Source organism: Meriones unguiculatus, chromosome 2 (genome assembly GCF_030254825.1).
Source record: "Meriones unguiculatus strain TT.TT164.6M chromosome 2, Bangor_MerUng_6.1, whole genome shotgun sequence".
NCBI lineage: Eukaryota > Metazoa > Chordata > Mammalia > Rodentia > Muridae > Meriones > Meriones unguiculatus.
In genome coordinates this window covers 189,959,980-189,982,401 of record NC_083350.1, presented here as the reverse complement: position 1 = coordinate 189,982,401, position 22,422 = coordinate 189,959,980, and the positions used below count along the sequence as shown (strand labels likewise).

Sequence of the window (22,422 nt, the reverse complement as noted above, 5' to 3'; positions counted from 1 at the left end):
CAGAGACAGCCCCTGTTCCCCTTACTGGGGATCCTACTTGGAGATTGAGCAGCCTATGGGCTTCCTCTGAACAGGGGTCTAGGTTCTCTCCATGCATGGTCCTTGTTTGATTCCTCAGTCTCTGCAGGGGCTCTGAGCCCAGGGTTTTTGGCTCTGGTGGTCTCCTTGTGGAGCTCCTGTCCCCTCCAGGTCTTTCTATCTCCCCCTTCTTCCCTGAACTCTGCCCAAAGTTTGGCTGTGAATCTCAGCATCCGCTTCAATACCCTGGTGGGTACAGTCTTTCAGAGGCCCTCTGTGGAAGGTTCCTGTCCCATTCCTTGTCTTCTCCTACTTCCAATGTTTATCCTGCTGGAACAAGGGTACTTAAACACTGAGCCGTCTCTCCAGCCCTGAGAATTATTCTTGATGAACAAAGGAGCACGGTGAAAGAGGAGGAGCATTATGCAAAGATTCACTCCTGCCACCATGGAGACCAGCTAGGTCTGCTGGGGCAGAGCTGAACATGTCACTGAGGCGTGATTCTCATTGTAGCCCAAGCCCCTTGAGAGACAGGACAGAACTGCAGTGCCTCCTACACAGGGACGCTGGCGCACAGTGAGTGGTCATGGAGGAGTGACGTGTGTGATCTGAAAAGGCTGTGGGTGAGTCCCTTCACAGCTCTCTCTCGTGTTTCCATGCAGCCTTCTCAACAGAGCAACAGACCATGTAGGGTGTACGGGAGCTGTACCTGAGGTTGGAAACCACAGGAATATACAGACACTCAGATCTGCCTCGAGCTCAGTAACTGGATTAGCAGCAGGGTAGCTTAACAATAACGGATGCTGCCTGTTTTAATGAGCTCAGCTCCGACTGCAGAGCTTCACTTCCAGTGATGTGTTCCCAAAATTGTTACGTTAGATTCCTATTTTGAAATGGGGTAATGAATCTCAATCGATGTGTTAACCAACTTCAATGACAGTAACATCTTTGGCTTGAGATTATCTCAAATGGAGTTAGTCTACATAAGGAGCTAGATAGATTCACTGAAAAAAGGGCACTATTCTTATCTGTCAGAAATTAAAAATTTTACTTTAAGACTGCAAAGGAAATGAAAATCCACCACAATGTCCAAACCCTAAGTACTAGCAGCCATCTTGTTTCTTCGAGAAGGTGTGTTTGTCTCAGCTTGCAAGATGCTCAGTTTTAAAGCAGCTGCACGGATGACGCGACATCCAGCTGAACTCCTCCTGCCTCCACTCCCGACCGGGAGGAGATGTGCTTTTCAGCTCTCAGGCATTGGTGGAGTGATGTAGTGAGTTTTCACCTGGTGTCCTCACTCCCTCACTGAGGGCTGCGTACTTTGAGAGGCGCGGAGGGTTAAGTGAGCGACGGAAGCGTTTAGAACGGAAGCAGGTGTGGTAAGCCGTTCACAAGCATGTGACGTCACTGCAGCAAACGTGCTGCACAGTGTCGCACAGAGAAACAGTGCAGCAGTGGCTGGCTCCTGCCAGCCTCCTCTCACTTCCCCTAACGAGACCTTGACATTCTTACAGAGTTTGGGTTCCTGTTTTTCTCCATTTCCCTGCTTTGTGAGTTCTCTTCTTTATTCAGTAAGGCTGTTCGGGCTGCTCTGGCTTTTGCGAGATCTTCCATGACCTTGTCTAGACTATCTCTGCCTTATTGCTCCTGGGGCAAGGACACAAGCCTGTTTTCTACATATTTATCTAAAGTACTATTAGATATTATGGAATATTTTTAATTAGATCATTATGGAATTAATAGATAATTATGGAATGATTTTTAAATTTTTCTTCTGTCATCTTCAGAGTGCAGACTGCCAAGTATCTCCATGCTTCTGGGGCTTGTATATAGGAAGTACACCGTGAATATCCCCTGAGAAAATGGCCATGGCCAGCACCTTAGTTCAGCCGAGATACAGCTAAAAGGCACATTACGACCAGCGAGGAACAGCCTGACACCGAGCAAAACACTCAGTCAAACATTTCTACTAAAAGCTTTGGTTATTATGGAATATTCTTGTTCATCAATTCCCAATTATTTCTGTAAATAGTTTGTTATTACTTTCTGTAATAAAACCTGAACCCACTAAGCATCATTCCAGATGTTGAATATAATAAAATAAATAAATAATAAAATAAAATAAAAAAATCATAAAAATACCTTGAGATATTCCAGTAAAGCCACATATTTTTACTTTATAACTGGCATCTCAACCATTACCTGGAGACCTTATTAATAGATCTCCAAATGGACACATGATGATATATTTATCAAGCTGCTCATTCATATTGTGTTTCTGCCATCTACTGTATACTTGAGTGATTTTATATAAAGTAACTATATACATGTATGTGTATATATATGTGTACATATCTGTGTATACACCTACACACTCTCAGAGACAAGAAAGATGGGGCGGTTAGTTTAGCGACAATGCATTTGGCTTTTGCTTAAGGCTGTCTTAAGTCTCTGAACTAAGCTTTTTAATTTGACTGGGAAAAGACGTTCACTTAGCACAACGACCAGCGCTGGAGCAGGACTTTGTTTCAGGGGGTCAGGGTAGAAGCGCCGTGAACATACGGCTGCAGTTAGCGTGTGCTTGTCTTGGAAAGCCCACAGCCCCAACACCACACTTTATGCCCGTGTTTTTGCATTTAAAGCACTATAAAATTAGGAAAGGGCACTAGAAACTAAGTAAGTCACTTAAAAATGCCTCCATCAGTGTTTAAGTTTTCTGACTTTACCGAAGCTGCCCAGATGCTGCGGGGGTTCTAGACCACCTGGCTGTCTGGGAATGTTCTGCAGGGCTCCATCACTTAGGTTTGTTTTTCTTCTCTGGACTACAGAGTCACACTAAGACTGTCAGGCGTGGTCATCCCAATGCCCAAATGAAGCTTCTCTTTCTCTCCCTATATTTGAACTCAATCCAGAGAAAAGGTTTTGGTTCTCACTCTGCATTGGACCGGCTAGCTGAAGAGCTTCATCACCCTGCAGACCTGAAAGATCAGCTATGCTATCACACCGACATGAACCAAATGACAATGGAGCCATTATATATAACTTCGCATCTCATTCTTAAAGGGTGAAAATCTCAACAGCATCAACTACAAAGGCAAAAGGAGGTAAGGTCCACAGGACCTTCCCAAGGACAAAACGACCGGACAAAAAAACAAAACAAAACAAAACAAAAAAACAAGATGAAAATCCCCAGGGAGGAAATTGGCTACATAATATACATACCCTTATTTGGATAATATTTGTAGCTGACTAAGAAACAAACAGCAATGTGTCAGATACAAACATTTACAAACCAGAGCCTGCCATTAGTGCAGCGAGTTCACCAGCATTAAGAACGGAAAGGCTGGCACAGCTCAGTGCGAGATGCTGGCCTAGGATGTGGGGACCTGCGCTTGAGCTCCAGAGCTGAGCAACAGAACAATACATTTTAAAATCCTTCTCATATCCCCCCGGAGCCTCAGGCTCTGAGACTCCTAGGAGCAGGGGCCACAGAGATGGAAGAGGACACCCTCTAGTTAGACTGTCTCCTAGTAGAGGAAGGGGAACACCAACCCAGCCACAAAACTTCAACTCAAATTCACCCTGCCTACAAGACGTGCAGAGATAAAGACAGAGCAGAGATTGAGGGAATGCCCAACCCAAGACCCACCTCATGGGAGAGAACCAGTCCCGACACAATGAACGATACTCTGCTAAACTTGCAGACAGGAGCTTGACAGAGTTGTCCTCTGAGAGATTCTACCCAGCAGCGCCTTAAACAGATGCTGAGACTCATAGCCAAACATTGGGTGAGGTGCGGAGGGGGGGGAGGGGGGCTTGTGGAAAAGTGGCACCAACCAAGGACCAGGCATGAACTGGACCTCGACTCAACGCACAGATGTAGCAGCTCAGGTCTCATGTAGGTTCCCTATTAAGAGGAGTGGGAACTGCACTGAACAGGGACTCTCTTGCCAGCTTTCTGATCACTTTTCCCTGGCGTGACTTCCTTGCCAGGCCACAGGGGAAGAGGACATGCTCAGTCCTGATAGGACTTGGTGAGCTGGGGTGGATGGGAAGGGGGGCTCCCCTTTCCTGAGGAGTAGGGGAGGGAGGGAGGACTAAACCAGGCTGTAAAGTGAATAAATGAATAAACAAATAAAATTAAAAATCGGCAATTAAAGTCTAACTCACATGCAAACTCTAAGTGACCAGAAAAACACCACTAATAACAATCTGCATTCAGATACCATAAAGTTAAAAACAAAAACAACCTTTGGGGGTGGGGGTGATCTTTTTATGAGGCTTCAAGAGGACACAGAAGAGCTAATATGCAAGAAAAGGGAGACCATAAAGAAATAAGTAAAACTGAGCACAAGTGATTCTATCTTATTTAAAAAGACGTAGCTTTTTTTTTTAATTTGCAAAATTAGACATATAAAAATATGTAAAAATTCAGGTGTTGGGTTTTTATGTTCATAATTAGGACTATTGATTCTATTGTGAATATTCATAAGAAAACAATCACATGGAGGGAAAATATTTAAATATAAAAGTGTTTGCTATAGAGCTCTTAGAACAAGTTAAAAAATAACCTAAATTAATGATGATAATGGAACACTATTTAACCATTAAATAAGTGAGTTTCTGGGAGCAGTGGTGTATGCCTTAAATTCCTTTAATCCCAGCACTCAGAGTGAAGCTCTGTGAGTTCAGCCTGATTTACAACAGTGAACTTCAGGCCAGCAGAGCTGCACAGTGAGCTGCTGTCTTAAAACAAACAAACAAACAAATAGACAGACAGACAGACAAAGTGAGTGAGGCCAGGCATGGTGGGGTACATCTGTAACCCCAGTACTCTGGGAGGCAGAGGCAGGTGGATCTCTGTGAGGCCACCCTAGTCTACAGAGTGAGTCAGGACGGACAGGGTTCTGTTACACCAGGAACCCCTGTCTTGAAAAACAAAACAAACAAACAAACAAAGTGAGTGAATTGAGCTGAATGTTTTTTCCTATGGCAAAACTAGTCTAGAATTCTAGCTACTTATGGTAATACCTAAAGTATAACCTTATGTAAATAAAAACAGATATACTTACACATGATAGCACACTGTTACATGTGCTGTTGTGAGCACACAAATGCACATGAAGGAAACTTAACGTTCAGTCTAGAGCCACACACACAAGCTATTGTAGCCCATCCTTCAGGGACAGAAGGGTGAGAAGATGTGTAAGAGAAAACTTACACTTTCTTTACTATTATATTTGATAGTGTGTATAAGGGGAGATTGTTTTGGAAGTAAACAACAAAGATATCTAAAATAAGGCTAGGAAATCTACAGAAAAGGCTACCGCTGTTTGAGACATTTTTATGAAGTTTAATTTCCTCACTAAATTAAATATAACATTCAGAAGTATATTTTTACAATCTAAGGATTTCAGTTGATAGGCCACGGTCAAAACTCTTTAAACACACAGACCTTGCAAACAGGCTCATTTTGATCTATAAAACTTGCTTCCTAACTTACTTCTGTTTGATTACAAGGAGGCTGTACTTCTCCTAACTCTTTAGTATTGCTTAAGACGTATTAATAGCCAGGAAGCATGACGCTTTTTAACATAATCAGTGTTTTTCTACAAACAACACCAACATGCATCAGTAACTGAAGACATATACATGCCACACGGCTACAAGGTTATCTAGCAGCACGCTAGATAACGTGAAGCTGTCAGAAGCAGGAGCACGGCGAGAAGGCTGTCAAGGAGGAACTGAGGAAAGACAGAAGTCTCTTTACCAACAGTTGTGCCCAAACGGTGCTAATGGAGGTGCAAGAACAGAACATGGAGAGCCTGTCATTTGTGGAAGATGCAGTCCCCTGCTAAAGCGTCAGGACGCAGCCCGCACAATCCAGCCACACCCAGCTGAGGCCCAGCCCAGTCACTGGTCCATCTACTACAGCAGGACCAAAGCTGCCAATCTGAAAGAAACCAGCTAGTCAGGGCAGATACAACCAAGGGAAACAAACGCCACTCAGAAATGCTCAGCGACCCTGCGTGCATGGATAATTTCAAACAGTATCTCCGATGGGAATGCCGATGTGCTTATTCAAAACACCTCCACCTCTGGCTACTGGAAGCCAGGAGATAAAGGCGCCTGAGAAAATAAGAGGGATGTCTCAAAGAAGTGGCCAGGGCCAAAAGCGAGCTCCGTGACACACGTTCTCAACAAACAAGGACTGCATTCGGGGTCAGTTCTCAGACCCCAACAACTACGCCTACAGCATGCTAAGGGGACGGGCAGGGGAGGAGCCAGCTGCTTGTCAGGTAGAACCCAGGCCATCCCCAGGTCTCTGTGGACGTCTCTGGGTCAACCCCGAAGTGAGTCACTGGGGAGCTTGAGTGCACACACAGCACCGCAGGGGCAGAGAGAGGAAGGACAGCAAATGTACACAACAGTTTACATTTAACACTTTAAGGGCAGGCCCTTGAGTCAAGTGTTTCCCCAATACTGGGGATTTCACTGGCTTCTCTGCATTCTAGGGAAACTTCCCCTTCTTACCAGAAATTAAATAACACTATTAGAGAAAATCTGACAACTGTTAATAATTTATGTAATTTTTTTTCAAATCTGTGCCATCTTTTCCTTTTTAGTCTTTCTAAAAGCTTCCATTTAGTAGATAAAATTGAGCAACAGTGTGAAGTGCAGACGGCCTGAAGGAAATGATTCCTTCGTGGCAAGGACGGAAAAAAGCTCAGGGTTTCTGAAACAGTGATGACTAAAAAACAAAATCCCACATGAAAACACTTTTTTTTTTTTTTTTTGCTGTCTGTACTCTGCTATATAATTCAGCTACTTATTTACCCCTGAGCTGACTGACGCACAAAGCTGAGCAGGAATGACAACTTTGGTGTGATTAGTCAGCTGAGAGAAGCTTTGTCTGCTATGGTGGCTTTGATGTACAAGGAAGTCGGGCAAAATTTTCAGTGTTTTTAAATGTAGGTTTTCAACTAAGATCTGACTAATCCTGGCCGTTTGTTTGGCTTTTTGTTGCACAGCTTCTGCCCTGCACTGTGTCAAACACACTGTCTGCAACACACTTCTTCATGGTGATGCTGCCGGGCGGCATCTGCAGAGCTGTGAGCTGCAGCTGCGTCACACCGTGCCTGCGGGCTCCCTGACTCACTCTCCTGCTGCGCCCATGTAATCCCGCTGTCTGGGCTTACCTCTCATGCAGTCACCTACTGAAGATGGGCTTGCAGACCACTCCCACAGACAGCCAACAACTGCTAACTAAAAATACCACTCGTGTTTCTGTTTCTGAAGACTCACTGCCAGTGTTCTGCAGCTCTGCTGAGTGAGCTCAGGCTCCCCCAGGAGAGGGCTGGAATTCTAAGCCAAAACTGCTCTCCCCTGGAGAAGAGATCTGGTTTGCTACTGCTGTCATGAACCGGGGTCACGTCAACTTGCACACGGCTGCTGCTTCTTTAGGCAAACAGACCTTCTCCCAGTGATTAGGGGGTGCTAAAACAGCCCTTGGAAGGATAAATCTGGAAGAAGCCAAAGCAGCCACTGACATTAAACATGACTTTAGGGAGTGTTCAGGCCTGACTTTCATGCTCAGAGACCCAGTGTAGATAATTCTTTAAACTGAGTAATATCTTGGCTCTCTCTCCTCTTCCATATCTATCTCAGTAGATGGAGCTGGGATTTATTCTCAAAAGAAAATCAATTTTAATTTCTGAGCACATATAAAGTGACACATTCTTTGCTTGCCAAGTAAAGGCGAAAACAGCACTTCCACAGGCAACGGTGCACACTGCAAGGTGAGGAAGCAGACCCTCTCCTCTGCCGCGGCCCACAGAGCCTGGGCCTCCACGCGCAGGGCCGGATCTGCCTACATCTGTCTCTTTCCTGCCTAGCCAAGCCTACTGTCCAGTCCTGGTCACTGACGTTGGACTCATGGAAAGGGCTGCTTGGGAAGGAAAGAGAAGGTCGTAATCAGCTCTTAAGAGTGTGACCCTGGGCTGAGGGAGGGCGGCCCTACCTGGGGCAGAAGCTTTCCAGTTGCATGCTGGAGTCTTTGAAAGTTTTAAGAGTTAAAATACATTGCTTTGAAATACATATTTCTAATCTCTTTGTGTAAATTTATACACACACACTAAACTCTCTTCCTCCACAGAGTAATGAACCCAGGATTTAGAATTCATAAAGCCTAGGCCAGAAGTGGCCTAATCTTTACATAATTATGACAAGAATAATTACAGTAACATAGTTAAGACAGTTACTCTAAAAGTAGAAAGTTAAACTCTCCCTTTCCCTGCCAGATACCATGGAGGAGATGAAAAATAAACTGCTTAAAATTATATTAAAAAAATCATGTTCAGGGTTAAATGATGAAATGAAACAAAAGCTGAGGTTGTAAGTGAGCTGATTTTACTTCAGTAAGGCAAAAGAAAGTAACATCCCCCTGACAGTAGTGTGAAGACGGCTTTGCAGAGCAGTGTACTCTGGCCACAGAGAACGGGTAGAAAATAGCCCAAAGCTGGAAAGCAAACACAGAACAGAACAGCCCAAGGTCACCCCCCCACCCCCCCACCCTGCATGCTGTGAGGATTTCTAAGCAGGTTGGTTTTTTCCCCTAAAAATACACACACACACACACACACACACACATATATGTATATATACACACAACACACACACACACATATATATATGTATATATACACAACACACACACACACACACACACACACATATATTTAGAACACAGAAAAAGGCAAATGGATGGATTCTATGATGAGGCCAAAGATAGCGATCATAAATGTGTTGAGGGCCATAATTTCAGAATTTTCCTATCTAGTTATATTTTATAAACTATAATATGGTAAATATATTTCCATAACAAGACATGTACATCTGCAGAACAGTCTTCACTGTGAACCTTTACCACTGACCCATCCCAGTGGTCCTCTGGGGTGTCTTTCTCACCCATCAGCAAACTGTCTCCTAAGGTAAGAAGGGCTAGATACTGAGCTCTCCACAGTGGGATCAAGTCATACCATTTAATGTCAATCAACAAGCCAATTCTAGACAAGGAAATGTGTGGAATAAAGGTTAACAGAAAAGTCGCACCTACAAATGCAAGTATAAGTACTGCAAAAAAACCAGAAACAAAACATGTATATTAAACTTTTCAAAAGAGTAAAGTGCTTTTGTAGAATAAATATTTTAAAACAAATACACTTTATAAAATAACAATATTCACTTTGGCTTACATTTATAGGTCCAGGATTGTCTCCTTTGGAAACCTTGTTAAAATTATGTTAGAAAGGTCAGGGGTGGTGGTACACACCTTTGATCCCAGCACTCAGGGGGGCAGGGGCAGGCAGACTGCTGTGAGTTCAAGACCACCCTGCTCTACACATGGAGTCCAGGACAGCCAGGGCTACACAGAGAAACCCTGTCTCAAAAGAAGAAAAAAAAAAAAAAAGATTGTGTTGGAAGGAAAAGAACGAAGTCAAACCAAATTCAGCAAAATTAATAATCATAAGTGATTATTTGCCTCTTGTCTCTGGAAGAACACACACACGAGCCTGTGAAGTAGACCAGGCTAAAAGGTTAAAAGCGGGACACAGAACAACTGGAGAGGAGTACGGGCAAGCAGAGGTTGTGGGGACAACCAGCTCACGAGAAGAACTCACTTTAGCTGGGGCTCAGAAGACAACTGCAAACAGATTCTCCTATCTGACTGAAAACACCCCTTTCTGGTGTGTGATGTATGTAAGCAGACTTGTATATTGATAACACAGCTGTTTTCTAAGGATTAAAAAAAAAACATAAAAGTTTAATGCGCTGTAGGCTGCTTCGCTGGTTACACTTCCTGGCCGTATGGGTATCTTTTCTATTGCTTAGAGCTCCTTTCCCAGAGAGAGCATCTTTACGGTCACTTTCCATGCTGCGTAGATTAGCCATTCACTCTGAAATGGCAGCTTCCTTCAGAAGAACATGGCTTTGCCAAGCAGCAGGCAGATTCACGCCTGTGTATGACCATGTGCCCAGGAAAAGGCTAGGACCAAACAGTGCACAGAGGCAAACAAAGGAGATACACGCACAGTCGCTGAAAGGCATGATCTGGTGTGAGAAGAATCTCCTACTTCCAGAGAGGCACGCCTCTCCTGCCACCTTCCCAGGGCACACGGCACTTGCAGGCCTGTCAAGTGAACACGTGAACACGTGTTGCATTAGGGAAACACACTGGGGGAAGCACCAGGAAGTGAACGATCCTCACTGAACACGGTTTGAAGATGGCGAGGCCTGTGACCCACCAACCACAGAGGCCGTACAACTGCCCTGTCCACAGCATGCGCTGACTTGAGGGCTAGCCTGGGCTCACAGGCATGCCTGGCTGCAAGAGCAGGAGCTGCGCCCTGGCGCCTATGTCGCAGGCCACCTGTAGGCACCCTCTCTAAAATACCTCCTCCTGCCACCCTACTTCTCTTCAGCCATCCCCCCTCTTCAGACCACACACTACAACTACAATTACAGTAGCAACGTCAAGTTCGTTTCTCTAAGTCCAATCAGAATATGAGATTCATGTGAGACTTTCCCTCACTCAACTATTTATCTTCAGTATTCTCAACAGGAGGAGCAGTTGTTGAAGAAATGAAGGAGAGAACTGCCCAGTTCTCCAGCCCTTTCTTGCCTTTATCTCCTTAGCCTACACCCACATTTCACCATCTCATCAGCGTCTCTTTAGCAACTCCACCCTCTTCACATACTTCACCACAAGAAGGACATCTGTTTTCCCCTCTGTATATATCAGTGCGTACACACACACACACACACACACACACACACACACAGAGAGAGAGAGAGAGAGACCTTTTTTACTTATCCTTTCCCTTCATTTATTCTCCTGCCATTTAAAACACAGAAAAATAAAAAGAAAGGAAATAACCAGGTAGTCCTAAAGTTCATCGCATCCTCCATAGAAAATGAACCTTGGGGGGCTCGAGAGATGGCTCAGTGGTTAAGAGCTCTGACTGCTCTTCCAGAGGTCCTGAGTTCAATTCCCAGCACCAACATGGTGGCTCACAACTATCTATACCTTCTACTGCTGTCTTCTGGCCTGCAGGTGCACATACAGAGAGAGCATTCAAAATAAACAAATAAAATCAAGAAAGAAAGAAAGAAAGAAAGAAAGAAAGAAAGAAAGAAAGAAAGAAAGAAAGAAAGAGAACCTTGGAGCCTCCACCTTGCACACGCATGCTGAGCCCAGGTCCTTGCACAGTACTAGTAGCACTGTCCGCCTTCAGCTGCTGCGGCCAAACAGCGCCCTTCTGTGCTGGGCTCCGTCTGGAGTCTCTTCCTGTCTCCTTTCTCGAGTCTTGCTAGCCTCCTTTTAGATCTTTCCAATGACACATGGCTGAACATCTACTCATTTAAAAAGTCTCTCTAGAGAGATGGCTGATGGGTACAAAGATTTCCTTGGTAGTGACAAAACTGTTCTTAAAGTAGACTATGGTGATGCATATATGTTATGAAAATACTAAATCATATTGTAAACTGCCAACAAACAAACTATTTCACGTGCCAATTCGACCTCAATAAGGCTGTTAAAATTCTCCCTTAGACCTGGGGAGGAAGGCTTTTCTTTTTTCTTTTTTTTTAAATTAAATATGTATACTTATACTGCTCAGTAATAAAAAGATATATTCTTATTTCCAGGCTATCATGCAGCTAGCTAGCAGTCGTAGGAAATCACAAGCCATGAGTACTTAGTGAGCATGAGCTCTAATACATAGGTGTAATATGAGCATAACTATGGGAGTTAAGTTGAAATCAATACAGTTAAGGCATTTTGATCATCACTTAGATTGTGACAAAAGAAGTAAAGAATCTTAATCTTTTAAAAATTATCTTTACAAAATAGTGGCCATGAAAAATAAGCATTAAATTTTATTTAGTATGGTGATTCTTCAAAAAATTAAACATAAAACTACCCTACAATCTAGAATAAAGAAATGAAGGCAGTGGCGTGGATGGATACTCGCACACCAAAGCTCCTGGTTCTCACAACAGCCAAACTAAGAATGAGCAAACACGGTGCCATACACAGTGGGTGACATTTAGTCCTAAGAGGGCAGGGGATTCTTCAATGTGCTGCAGGATGGACGATGCTTGAAGACACAGTGCTAAGTGAGATAAACCAACGCAAAGGACAAGCACGAGCGCTCCTGTTCACAGGAGGGGCCCAGGGCAGTAAGATCCACACAGGCAGAAGGCACAGTCCTGCGTTTCAGGTCTGAGGACAGGGTGGCCACTTTTTGTTTAGTGCAAAGGTCATCTTACTTTGGGACATGAAACTTCCCTGTACATAGACAGTGGCAATAACTACACAACATTATGGTTTTTCATCTTCTCTGCTCTGGAGATTGACACCAGGGCCCTGCACGCAGCATCCACATGCTCTGCCCTGAGCAGGGCTCCCAGTTCTTTGTGAGTGTTAACAACGCTGAAATGCACTTAAAGGTGGCAACAATGAAAGCTACACACACACACACACACACACACACACACACACACTCACACTCACTTACTGCAATAACACTCTTCATCTAGAGTTATAATGTGTTTGTTACAATAAAAGTATGTAATTTAGGTTACACTTGTATTTCAAGAACATATCTAATGTATACAATTATGTATCCTATGTCTGAATACCACATGCCCAGCTTGAAACATCCAACCTGACAAGTCAGTTGTCTCATTCTGTAATCTCATGTCCTGAAATCAGGGAGAAAAACACAGTTACTACCAAAGGCACACAGAGCATTCCTGTAGATGCTGCTGTCCACAGGCACAGCAGTCATGCGTTCCTGTGTAAACATTCCAGTCCTCAGGCACATTAGCCACACAAGAGAACATGCAGTCTGGGTCATGATGCTGTAATGGGACAAGTGTTTTCATTACTATGTTGCGTTAGGACTAGAATACACTAAAAATGTAAATAAATACAGAGATATAAGACAAAACATAGTAAAATTCTTTGGAAATTATTGGTATCGGGGGAGGGTATCAATTAAAAATGAAAACAGAGCGCCAATAACATGGAAACGGCCAATTGTCTACTATGACAGACACAGGTTAAGAGCCATCTCTGCGACATAAATTAAGCAGTAAGCTCTAACAACAAGGTGGGCAGAGCTCACTTCAGACACCAGGAGACGATCCTCAAGAGGAGCATCTCACTTCACACGTTGATAGTAACTGCATGAATTTCAAAATTCAGTCTCCACAAGTTAGACACAACCGTGTAAATGACATAGTACGGTAAGGAAAACAGAAGGGTGTAAATTAGTTCTAGAGTGTGAGTGCATATACGAGCTGATTATGCAGGGAAACTGACAATTATTACAAGGGAATATGAAGAAGGAAAACCGGGCTGAATACTGTACAGTCACTGGCACATAACAGCCAAGTAGTACATGGGAAACACTGTTCCAACAAGCGAACTCTGCTCACTGACGTGTGCACATATGCGTGTGCGTGCTTACGAATGTATGAGTGCACACTTGTTCCTGCATGCGTGTGAATGTGTGTGTGAGCACATGTATGCTACACGGAGGTCACAGGAAAACTTGTGAGAGTTGGTTCTCTGCTCCCGCCATGTGGGTTCCGGGTTCAGTGGCGCGGCCTTGCCCTCTGGGCATACTGGCTAGCCTGACTTTTGCTCTGCTTTTCTAAGAATGGAAGTGGGCACTGGTCAGCAGAACCCCATGCACGCTGCTTCCACCCCAGCACCACACAGCCCCATGATGCTCTGAGCCATCTGTCTACAGGTGCTCTGCACAAGCGTTCACACACAGCTCGGGGCAGCTCAGAGGCACAGCCCGTGCCTGCACCGAGGAAGGCCCGCGGTCACTCTCCAGTGCCCAGGTCACTAACATGGGAGACCACAACACTGGGAACTCACGGAGCCAGCTCTCCATCCAGTTTTTAAAATATGAAAGAGAGAAACCCACAGTGTAGGGCAGAAGCAACCTAACATGCAGTGGGTTTGCTATCCAGCATGTAAGTTAAGTGATCATGTACACTTAAGTATGCACCTGTTCTGAAATCACACCAATGTTTGAGGTTGTATCTGTGTGATGATATGTCTTCTTTCACATGAGGCTAACACATTCAGAGGGCATGTAATTAGATTAGAAACACTAAAAAAGCAAAATTTTCTTCAGATATTTGGGTGAATGTTGCATTTGCTAAAAGACTCTGTTCTTAGTGTTTTATCAGAAAATGCTTGGCAAGGACAAAGCCGTCCTCATCACTATCTAACCCAGGATAAAGGCAGCAACTTCCAGACTTCAGCCTGACTGACTTCTCCCTGTGCACTCAGGATCTATACTGAAACATGTTTTATTGCATTCTGACTTCTGCTCACAATCGCATAGTGAACAAATGACTATTTTCCTAGGATTTCTAACTGTGTGAGTAGGTTCCAATTCCATGGAAATTAACAATCTGACCAGGCTCCCTCAGGGGGTCCACACTGTAAAAGCTCTCGCTCTGCACCAGGTGAGGAAGCCTGCTGTGCTGCACTGTCCGCGCCAGCTTCTGCCTTGGTCACTTGACTGGAGCGAGGACAGCGCTGTGCAGCTGCACCGGCCATGGCCTTCTTCTGCAGGAAGGCTTACCTCTCTCAGCACGGGGTCGGCGATTGAGCTCAGGCTGACTGCCCCTTCATAGGTGAGGTAGTAGAACACGTTGAGGGCTCGCACTGCCTCGGGTCCTTGTTGTTTGTAGCCAAAAATAAGGTCAATCCATTGGTGAAGCTGACAGGAGACAAACTCACTCTCCAGGGCCTGGAAAACAGCACACACACATCACTGTGCTGAATGTTATTTTAAAACAGCTCCTTAGGACAGCAGTAAAGCACAGCACTGAACTGACTTTAAAAATAAACAACAGACAAACCCAGAAAGCTCAGGTGTGGTGGCACACATCTGTAATCCTGCTCGGGAAGCTGAGGCAGGAGGACCGAGCTGAGCAACACAAGGAGAGTCTGACGAACCAACCAACTAAAACCAAGGTAACGCAAATGAGTTTGGCTCGGTCAGCTGAGTGGTTGACTGAATGCAGGCCTGAGCACCTAGGTAAAAGGCAGGTGTGGTGACACACTCACGTGAGCTAAGGGCAGAGACCAGAGCGTCCGGGAGCTTGCTGGCCAGCCAGCCCTGCTGAGCCTGCAAACCTCGCATTCTGTGAGAGACACTGATATTGCTCTCTCACCCACACATGCATACGCACAGGCACAGGTACATGCACAGACACACACACACATCCACACTCATCACACACATAGCCCCAACCACACACACATCCACCCACACAGGTACATACAAACCTACACACACATGCCACACAATACACACACATACATACACACCACACACAAAAACACACATACCACACACACACACACAAACACACACACACACACCACACGCATGACAGATGGAAGGGAAGGAAGAAGGGAGAAAGGGAAGTGGAAAGTGAAGGGGAAAGGACAGGAGGAAAAGGACAGGAAGCGCAAAGGAGCGGAGGCTGGCCAAAGTGGCTCAGGGTGGCCCTCTGTCCCTGCGGGCCTGGGCTCCAGTTCCCAGCACTGCAAAGGGCAAGCAACCACCCCTGCCACGCGGCCCTGCAGCTGAGCCTGTCCGCCGTGCGCGTGTGTGAGGCCAGGCCCGCCATGCGAGGTGGGCAGTCACCCCAGCTTCTCCCACCACACAGCCCTGTGAGGGCCCGAGCTGGCCGTATCTGGGTCTACTGTGGCTCAAGCTCCACAGGCACCCAGTCCATGCTTCGGAGAGAGGGAGCCACACAGCGAAGAGCTAATGTGAAAACATCAAACATTTTCTGTTCACTCGGGTATTTATACTGTTCTCCAAATGCTGTTTCCCGCAACTGCAACCAAACTGCTGGGTATCTCGACTGCGTTTATAATAAATTAGATTTTGTGCACACTCACAACTGCTGGACTTTTATCCTCTGTGTGAGCACCACACCAAACACTTCATGCTATTAACAGTGCTAGATAAACAGTGAATGAACACGACCAGATATTCGCTCGAAGCGCCGGGCGCGAGGTGCCCTTCCTACGCACCGTTCTGTGTCCACTTACTAGTGCTCTGTGCCAAGTACACTTGGTGCCAATAAACGTTTGCTGAACTAAGCCAAGTGAGGAATGCCGGGGCCAGGGACTTTCAGGAAGCTGTCCCTCTTACACTGTGCGATACTGCAAAATTCTCCCCACACCAAAGGTTTAGGCTTTCTAACAAACAATGGTGTGCAGACCAAAAACTGTCAAAGTCAGCTTTCAGGCCTGACTCTGGCAGCAGACCTCAGTGAAAGCAGTTTTAGCATGGGAACCGCAAGGCCGTGCCACACTTTTCTGGCAGTGAGCAACTGCTCTCCAGAGTCTGTAAGCTTGAAGGTACAGTTGGCTAGACCCTCTCGTCTCTTCGCTGCTGGAGCCTGAAGCCGGGGTCCCGCCCAGGCACCGTCCCTGGCCTTGCTGATCCTTAGCCCCAAATGGCATAACTTCTGGAGTAAGCATCCAATGAGGTATAACCGTCCTGCCACCAATGACAGACACATAGGTACACATGTAAAAATGTGTTATTAAAACTAGTGCCTGTGAATAAGAAAGATGTTTATAGCTAAATACGATCTTTCCTTTAAAAACATTTTACCTGGGTTTGCAATGTTATCAAATATAAAATATTATTCTTTAAACAAAACCGTGTGCACTAAGCAGGCAGTTCTTACCTTCGAAGGTATACCTGAAATGAACGTAGGCCTAAAAGTATCTGGCTGCTTTCCCTGGGGAAGCTACTGTTTTAGAAATCTATTATAGAATTCACCACATTTCCACTTTCCTGGAGATAGTAAGGAAGCATGAACTACTTCACATTACACTTGATATAATAACAGCATTTTTAATGATCAATTACATCCCCACTTTAATTACATAAATTTAAAATGAGTCTAAAAAATTCAAACTACTAGCACAAGTTGCATTAACCTTGGCCTTGGGAGGAATGGGAGGAGCCATGTTTAAAGTGACACATAAAAACACCAATTGTCTTAATTTGTGTGCAGTGCACTCCACACAAAAGCCCTAAATATGTTCAAATTAGAGCGAGCTGCTTGATTGTCACTGCAGCCTCATGTCACATTAGCGTATGACAAACAGTAAACCATACACTTAAACGGCAATTTATATCATTTAAACGTTTACGGCCAGACCAGCTCATCGCTCATGTAAATGTGACTTTCTGACAGCTAATTTCAGCTAATTTTCTCCAATTCACTTAATTAGAACTTTCAATCAGGAAAGGCCTTCCATGTATCTTCAGGAGTGCATCCTTTTTGGCTGCTGAAGACTGTGAGCTGATAAGCTGCTGGAAAGCCCTGCTGTAACAGCACATGGGATCTGCAAGTTGACAAGAGAGCATCGCAGCACAAAGCAGCTCACAGCATGCACTCTGAAAAAGAACACGCTTATTTATGTGAATGATACTCGCGCCCGTAGTTTAAATAAAAAACATTTAGTTCATGTATGCCCAGTATTGAAACAATAAAAAACCTGCACCCAAGCTAATTAAAAATTAATGATTTCAAAATTGTTTAATAAGATGAAACAGCCAGGAGCCTCCTGAGTGTCCATGCATTGTCATTTGAGGCTATAAACTTGCAGAAGGCTCAGAAAATGAAGAAGTACAAATGGTTTTCTCAATATGAAAGCTCGGCAGAGCAGGGCAATTTTGTTTATATGTCCTCAAACAGGAGCTGCGGGCTGCTGAGGCCTGATCACTTCTTTATGCACATTGCACATGGTGAGGTCGGCTTGATTTAAGCTTTAAGCTTTATATCTTGATGCTGCTTCAGAATTTTAAACAAAAACCTTGGAAGAAACAGCACTGTGTGCCCTGATGCTGTAGACACACTGCAGGGTCTTGCCAAGGTGCAGGCCAGCCCTCCCTCAAGGTGCAGGCCAGCCCTCCCTCAAGGTGCAGGCCAGTCCTCAAGCCATCCACAGCAACTCAAGGAATGACCGGCAGGATTTATTCAAGGAGGTTAGAAACACATTAACGAGCAAACAAATATTGAAAAACAAAAAACAAACAAAAAAAACACAAAAAAACAAACAAACAAACAAAAAAAACCAACTCTAAACATCACCTTAGTTAGTTTTGCTTGTTTGTTTGTGTTAGCAGCCCAGAAAAGCTTTACAATGGGACCCGAAATAACTGTGACAGCTCAAGAGTGTCTAAGAAGTTTTGGAATCCTTCTAATGCCGAGTCAGCTCAGGTCATCACCTCCTCTCACAGCACTGAATGACAGCTGCCCGAGCTGGTGCGCTGAGCAGCAAGTGTCCAGAGTGCACGCTGGGGGAGGAGAGAGGGCCAGCAGGAGGCTAGCGAGGGCGAAGAAGGGGCTCAAAGCCCAATACCGTGGATTTATAACTTAAAACTTACTTTGCAAGTCAAAACACAAAGAAGGAAATCTTTAATAAAAATTCTCCAAAGTCTCCTTTATATGACTCTAAAAACTACCCTATATAAAATTTACGTAGGTCCACATTTCCAGAGTATGTGTTCACATGCACACATGTGCGCACACACACCCATGTCAGTGGCATGCTTAACATTCAGGGTTTTCAAAGCTTTCAGGACAGTCTTCACTAAGGCTCAGGTTAAGGCTGCAGTCAGGGCACAGAACATTTTGTTGCTCTCAACCCAGCCAAGCAATCGGAAGCCTCCCCAGCAGTGCGCAGACAGCACTTACACCCAGGGTGCACTCTGAGTAGAATTTGTACAGAAGAAAGCCCACGAGAATGTCCAACACGACACAGCACGGTTCAACTCCGCTTGAGTTACTACGAAACAAACCAGAGACTAACATCCGGTCGTTAAGGAGCAGACGACACACGTGAAGCTAGTCCAGGGACTCGGGTTAGCCGTGACAAGCTGTCTGGGGCTTCTCTCCGCTTTATTAATGGGATCTAGCAGACAAAGACTAAGGAGTGAAGCCAGAGATGTCAGACACAAACACTAGCAGTAACTTTCACTTGCTTGGTTCTTGTACAAAATTTTAGTAAATTAAAGCTTTAATATATCATAAAGATAACAATAAATTATTCATAATGACTATATCAGAAATTATTATAGCAAGTATTAATATGTGTCCAATAATAAATCTTACAGAAAAAAGGAACAACTCATTAAGGGAATGAATTATTTATTGATTTAAAATGTTAAATAAAGCTATTCTATTTTTGTAGTTAATTCACATAATTTACTAACATATAGAGACAGCTTACTTTTTCTAAAATATTAAGCTATTTGTAAAAAAAAATTAATGATATTTATCACTAATTTTATTACTCTATAAAGGCTTTAGAAATTCCCCATAAAAAACACCAAGTTTTTATTAACATGAAAATTAGGTGAAAGAAAATCAACTTTATTTAACAAAATAAATTATAAATAGTTGTCTATGACAAAAGAGCTGTGGTTGTCAGTTACTTGCTTCCACGCTCATAAATCCCTCATTCGCGTTACTGTCAATACGGGATTCTCACTCAGCGCGCTCAGACAGCAGTAACTGTTACGAACATCCACCAAATGACCAAGCGTCATCGCAAGCAGAAGCGGGCACACTAGGAAGTGTGACTCTCAGCATAACATAGTGAAGAGCAAAGAAGGCTGAGGCTCCCACGGCCTGGGTCCCCAGCCCTGCGCATCTCCAGCCCTGCGCATCTCCAGCACTGCCTCTCTTCCCCAGGGCCTAGGAGGCCTGACTCAGTTCCACAGTACAAAATATCACACTGGTAAGCTTCAAATTAAAAGATAAAAATCACTGATTAATCCTAACATGGTGTACATTTAATTATAAGATGCACAGGACCACATTTTAATGAAACAATAAAAAATAATTTGCTAAATTCTAATTAAATTTAGTTATGAGTTTCAGTGGCAGTGAGTATGTATGGTGATATGTTTGAAAGAAGGTAATATTCCAAATTATATGCTTGGATTTGTAGGTATTTTTTTCCCCATTTGAAATAGATGTTAAAAGCCTTCTTCCTACACACACACACACACACACACACACACACACACACACACACGTGAATTGGCCTGTTATGTTTGCATGTGCTGGCTTTCAAACACTAGTGGTACTGTTTCTTTAACCCTGATATACGACCTTTGTAATTTACATTGAAGAAAGCTGTTTTTTTCAGCCTAATTAGAACTGTTTCAAATTTTCCTGCTAAATATATGATATAAAGTCCTTTCAACTTTTTTATTCTAAAGTTTCTTTCCATGTCAACTTTGTTCCAATCAAAATATGCTTTGAATTAAATGATTTTGATTGAATATGTGGATCACATTTCACGTCTAAGATTTAAAGTCCAACAAGGAAAAGTTTAGGCTGTTCAAACAAAGCAAAGGCAGCCACTCTGCGGAAGGCCGCTCACTTGAGGAAGACTGACAAATTGTTTGTGCACCATCAGGTCCAGTTCCTGCAATAGTTGCCAGATTTCCTGTCGCCCCAAGAAGACAGGGATGTTAACTCCCAAAGTGCTGGCTTTGAATCTGTGGAAAATCTGGCCAACTTTAATTTTAGGAGTTTATTTCTTTGAAATAAACCCAAGGAAAAGAAAAGAAAAAATTGCAACTATGATATATTATTGTTTTCAAACAATAAAAATTATAGAAAATGAGCTATTTTCATATTGGGCAGAGAAAAATTCAGAATACAAGTATGTTTTCCAAGTTTTATTTGCTAAAAATGAAAAACATCTATCAATGTTTTTTTTTTCTTAAATGCATTACTTTCACGAGTTTAACAACTCGTTTTTATATGTAGAACAGAATGAAAACGGTAATATTTAGGCAACTATAATAAACTGACATTAAATTTCTCCAAAACTGATTGACACAAGCACATCACGATGCTTTAGAATTTGCATGTTCCCCTTACCACAAACATGTAAAAACCAAATAATTAAGCAAATTTAATACTATTTACACAGAAAAGTCTAACTTTGGGCTTGAAAAATGTCTGAAAATGTGACACTTAAGATTAACACAGCATGAGGACAAGAGAGGGGCTCACAGATTAAAAGAAAAAAGCTGTGCAACACTGAAAATGAAAATTATAGCTGACAGTTTAAAGAAACGAAATTTCATTAGCACCCAAAGTTCAGCAGGCAGCGCAGGCAGTGCTCCCTGGCAGAGCCAGACGCTCAGCAGTGCCCTTGAACTGCTGGGCAGAAAACAGATGGCATTCTCTTCTACGCTGATGTCACTACCGAGGACAGTGAGTCAGGACCGGGTCTTGATAGAACCATCAAGCGCCCATGCATCTCTCGGCAGCAGAGCCATTCCGCTACAATTGTTATTGTGCAGTTTTAAACGGACCAGTCACCCAGCTGCTACATATTTTACACACTGAAGGCCATGTTTCCTTTGAAATTCATAGTTTTAATCTCAACTGAAGTCTGTATTGCTGTGTGCCAAGATCAAAAGGATTAGGCAAACTTGTACAATTACCTCCTTTTCAGGGAGATGAGTTTTTTAATGTTTAAAATACTCTCCTGTATGCTGACATTTTATCCAACTATTTTCTTTAGAACTATACAACATTAAAACATTTCCCTAACATTTGAACCTCAGGTCACTCCTGCTCTAACATCTACGGGTTCCTAACACCCAGATGTGTTAAGGCAGCTGTGGTGTGACACACAGTGACATAGTTTTCTTATTCGGAGCTGGGTCAGAACAGATGAGGGGGAACTGCACCAGCCTGTTCTATTATTTGTTCCGTGTGCTGTTGTGTGGAAAACAACCCAGACAACTTGCAGCAGTGCAAATGTGGCCAGAGAAACTTAACAGGAGATAGAAGGGTCTTGCAGAAATGAGGACAGGAAGGGGCTGCCCATGAAGACCAGGCTGTGACATTTCAGAGTCGTCGGAGAAGAGCCCGGTAGTTGCCGATAAGCTTTCAGCAGGCAGTACAAAGACAGAAAAAACTGAACAATTACAAGAGTCAGAAATGACCATGATTTAAAGACAAACCAGATGGCCTGAAAATACGTTTTTTTTCTATTTCTGAGATAAGAAACTCCTCCCTTGGCAATTATGATGGAATCCAGGTATGTGACTCACAGAGGAACTTTCTTAAGCCTCAAGTAGATTTAAAGTACAGACAAGCAGAGAGACCGCCTACGCCAGGCGATCCTCAATAAACCGTTGTGTTTCTCTCTGAGAGGCTCTGGCTGGTAGATTCTAGACAAAATTTTGGGCCAAGACCTGGAAAGCAGCTACGCTGCTGGTCAAGCGCAGGACCACAGCA

At 43.8% G+C, this 22,422-nt stretch overlaps 1 protein-coding gene across 3 annotated transcripts in view; it reads right to left on the bottom strand.

The window, feature by feature from the left end:
- Positions 1-22,422, bottom strand: part of Lrba (LPS responsive beige-like anchor protein) — a 495,461-nt gene that overhangs the window by 48,610 nt on the left and 424,429 nt on the right. For all 3 annotated transcript variants that reach the window (XM_060378522.1, XM_060378523.1, XM_060378524.1), the window contains one exon: positions 14,691-14,858. In XM_060378522.1, the coding sequence (XP_060234505.1) occupies positions 14,691-14,858 (168 nt within the window). The remainder of the gene's footprint in view (positions 1-14,690; positions 14,859-22,422) is intronic.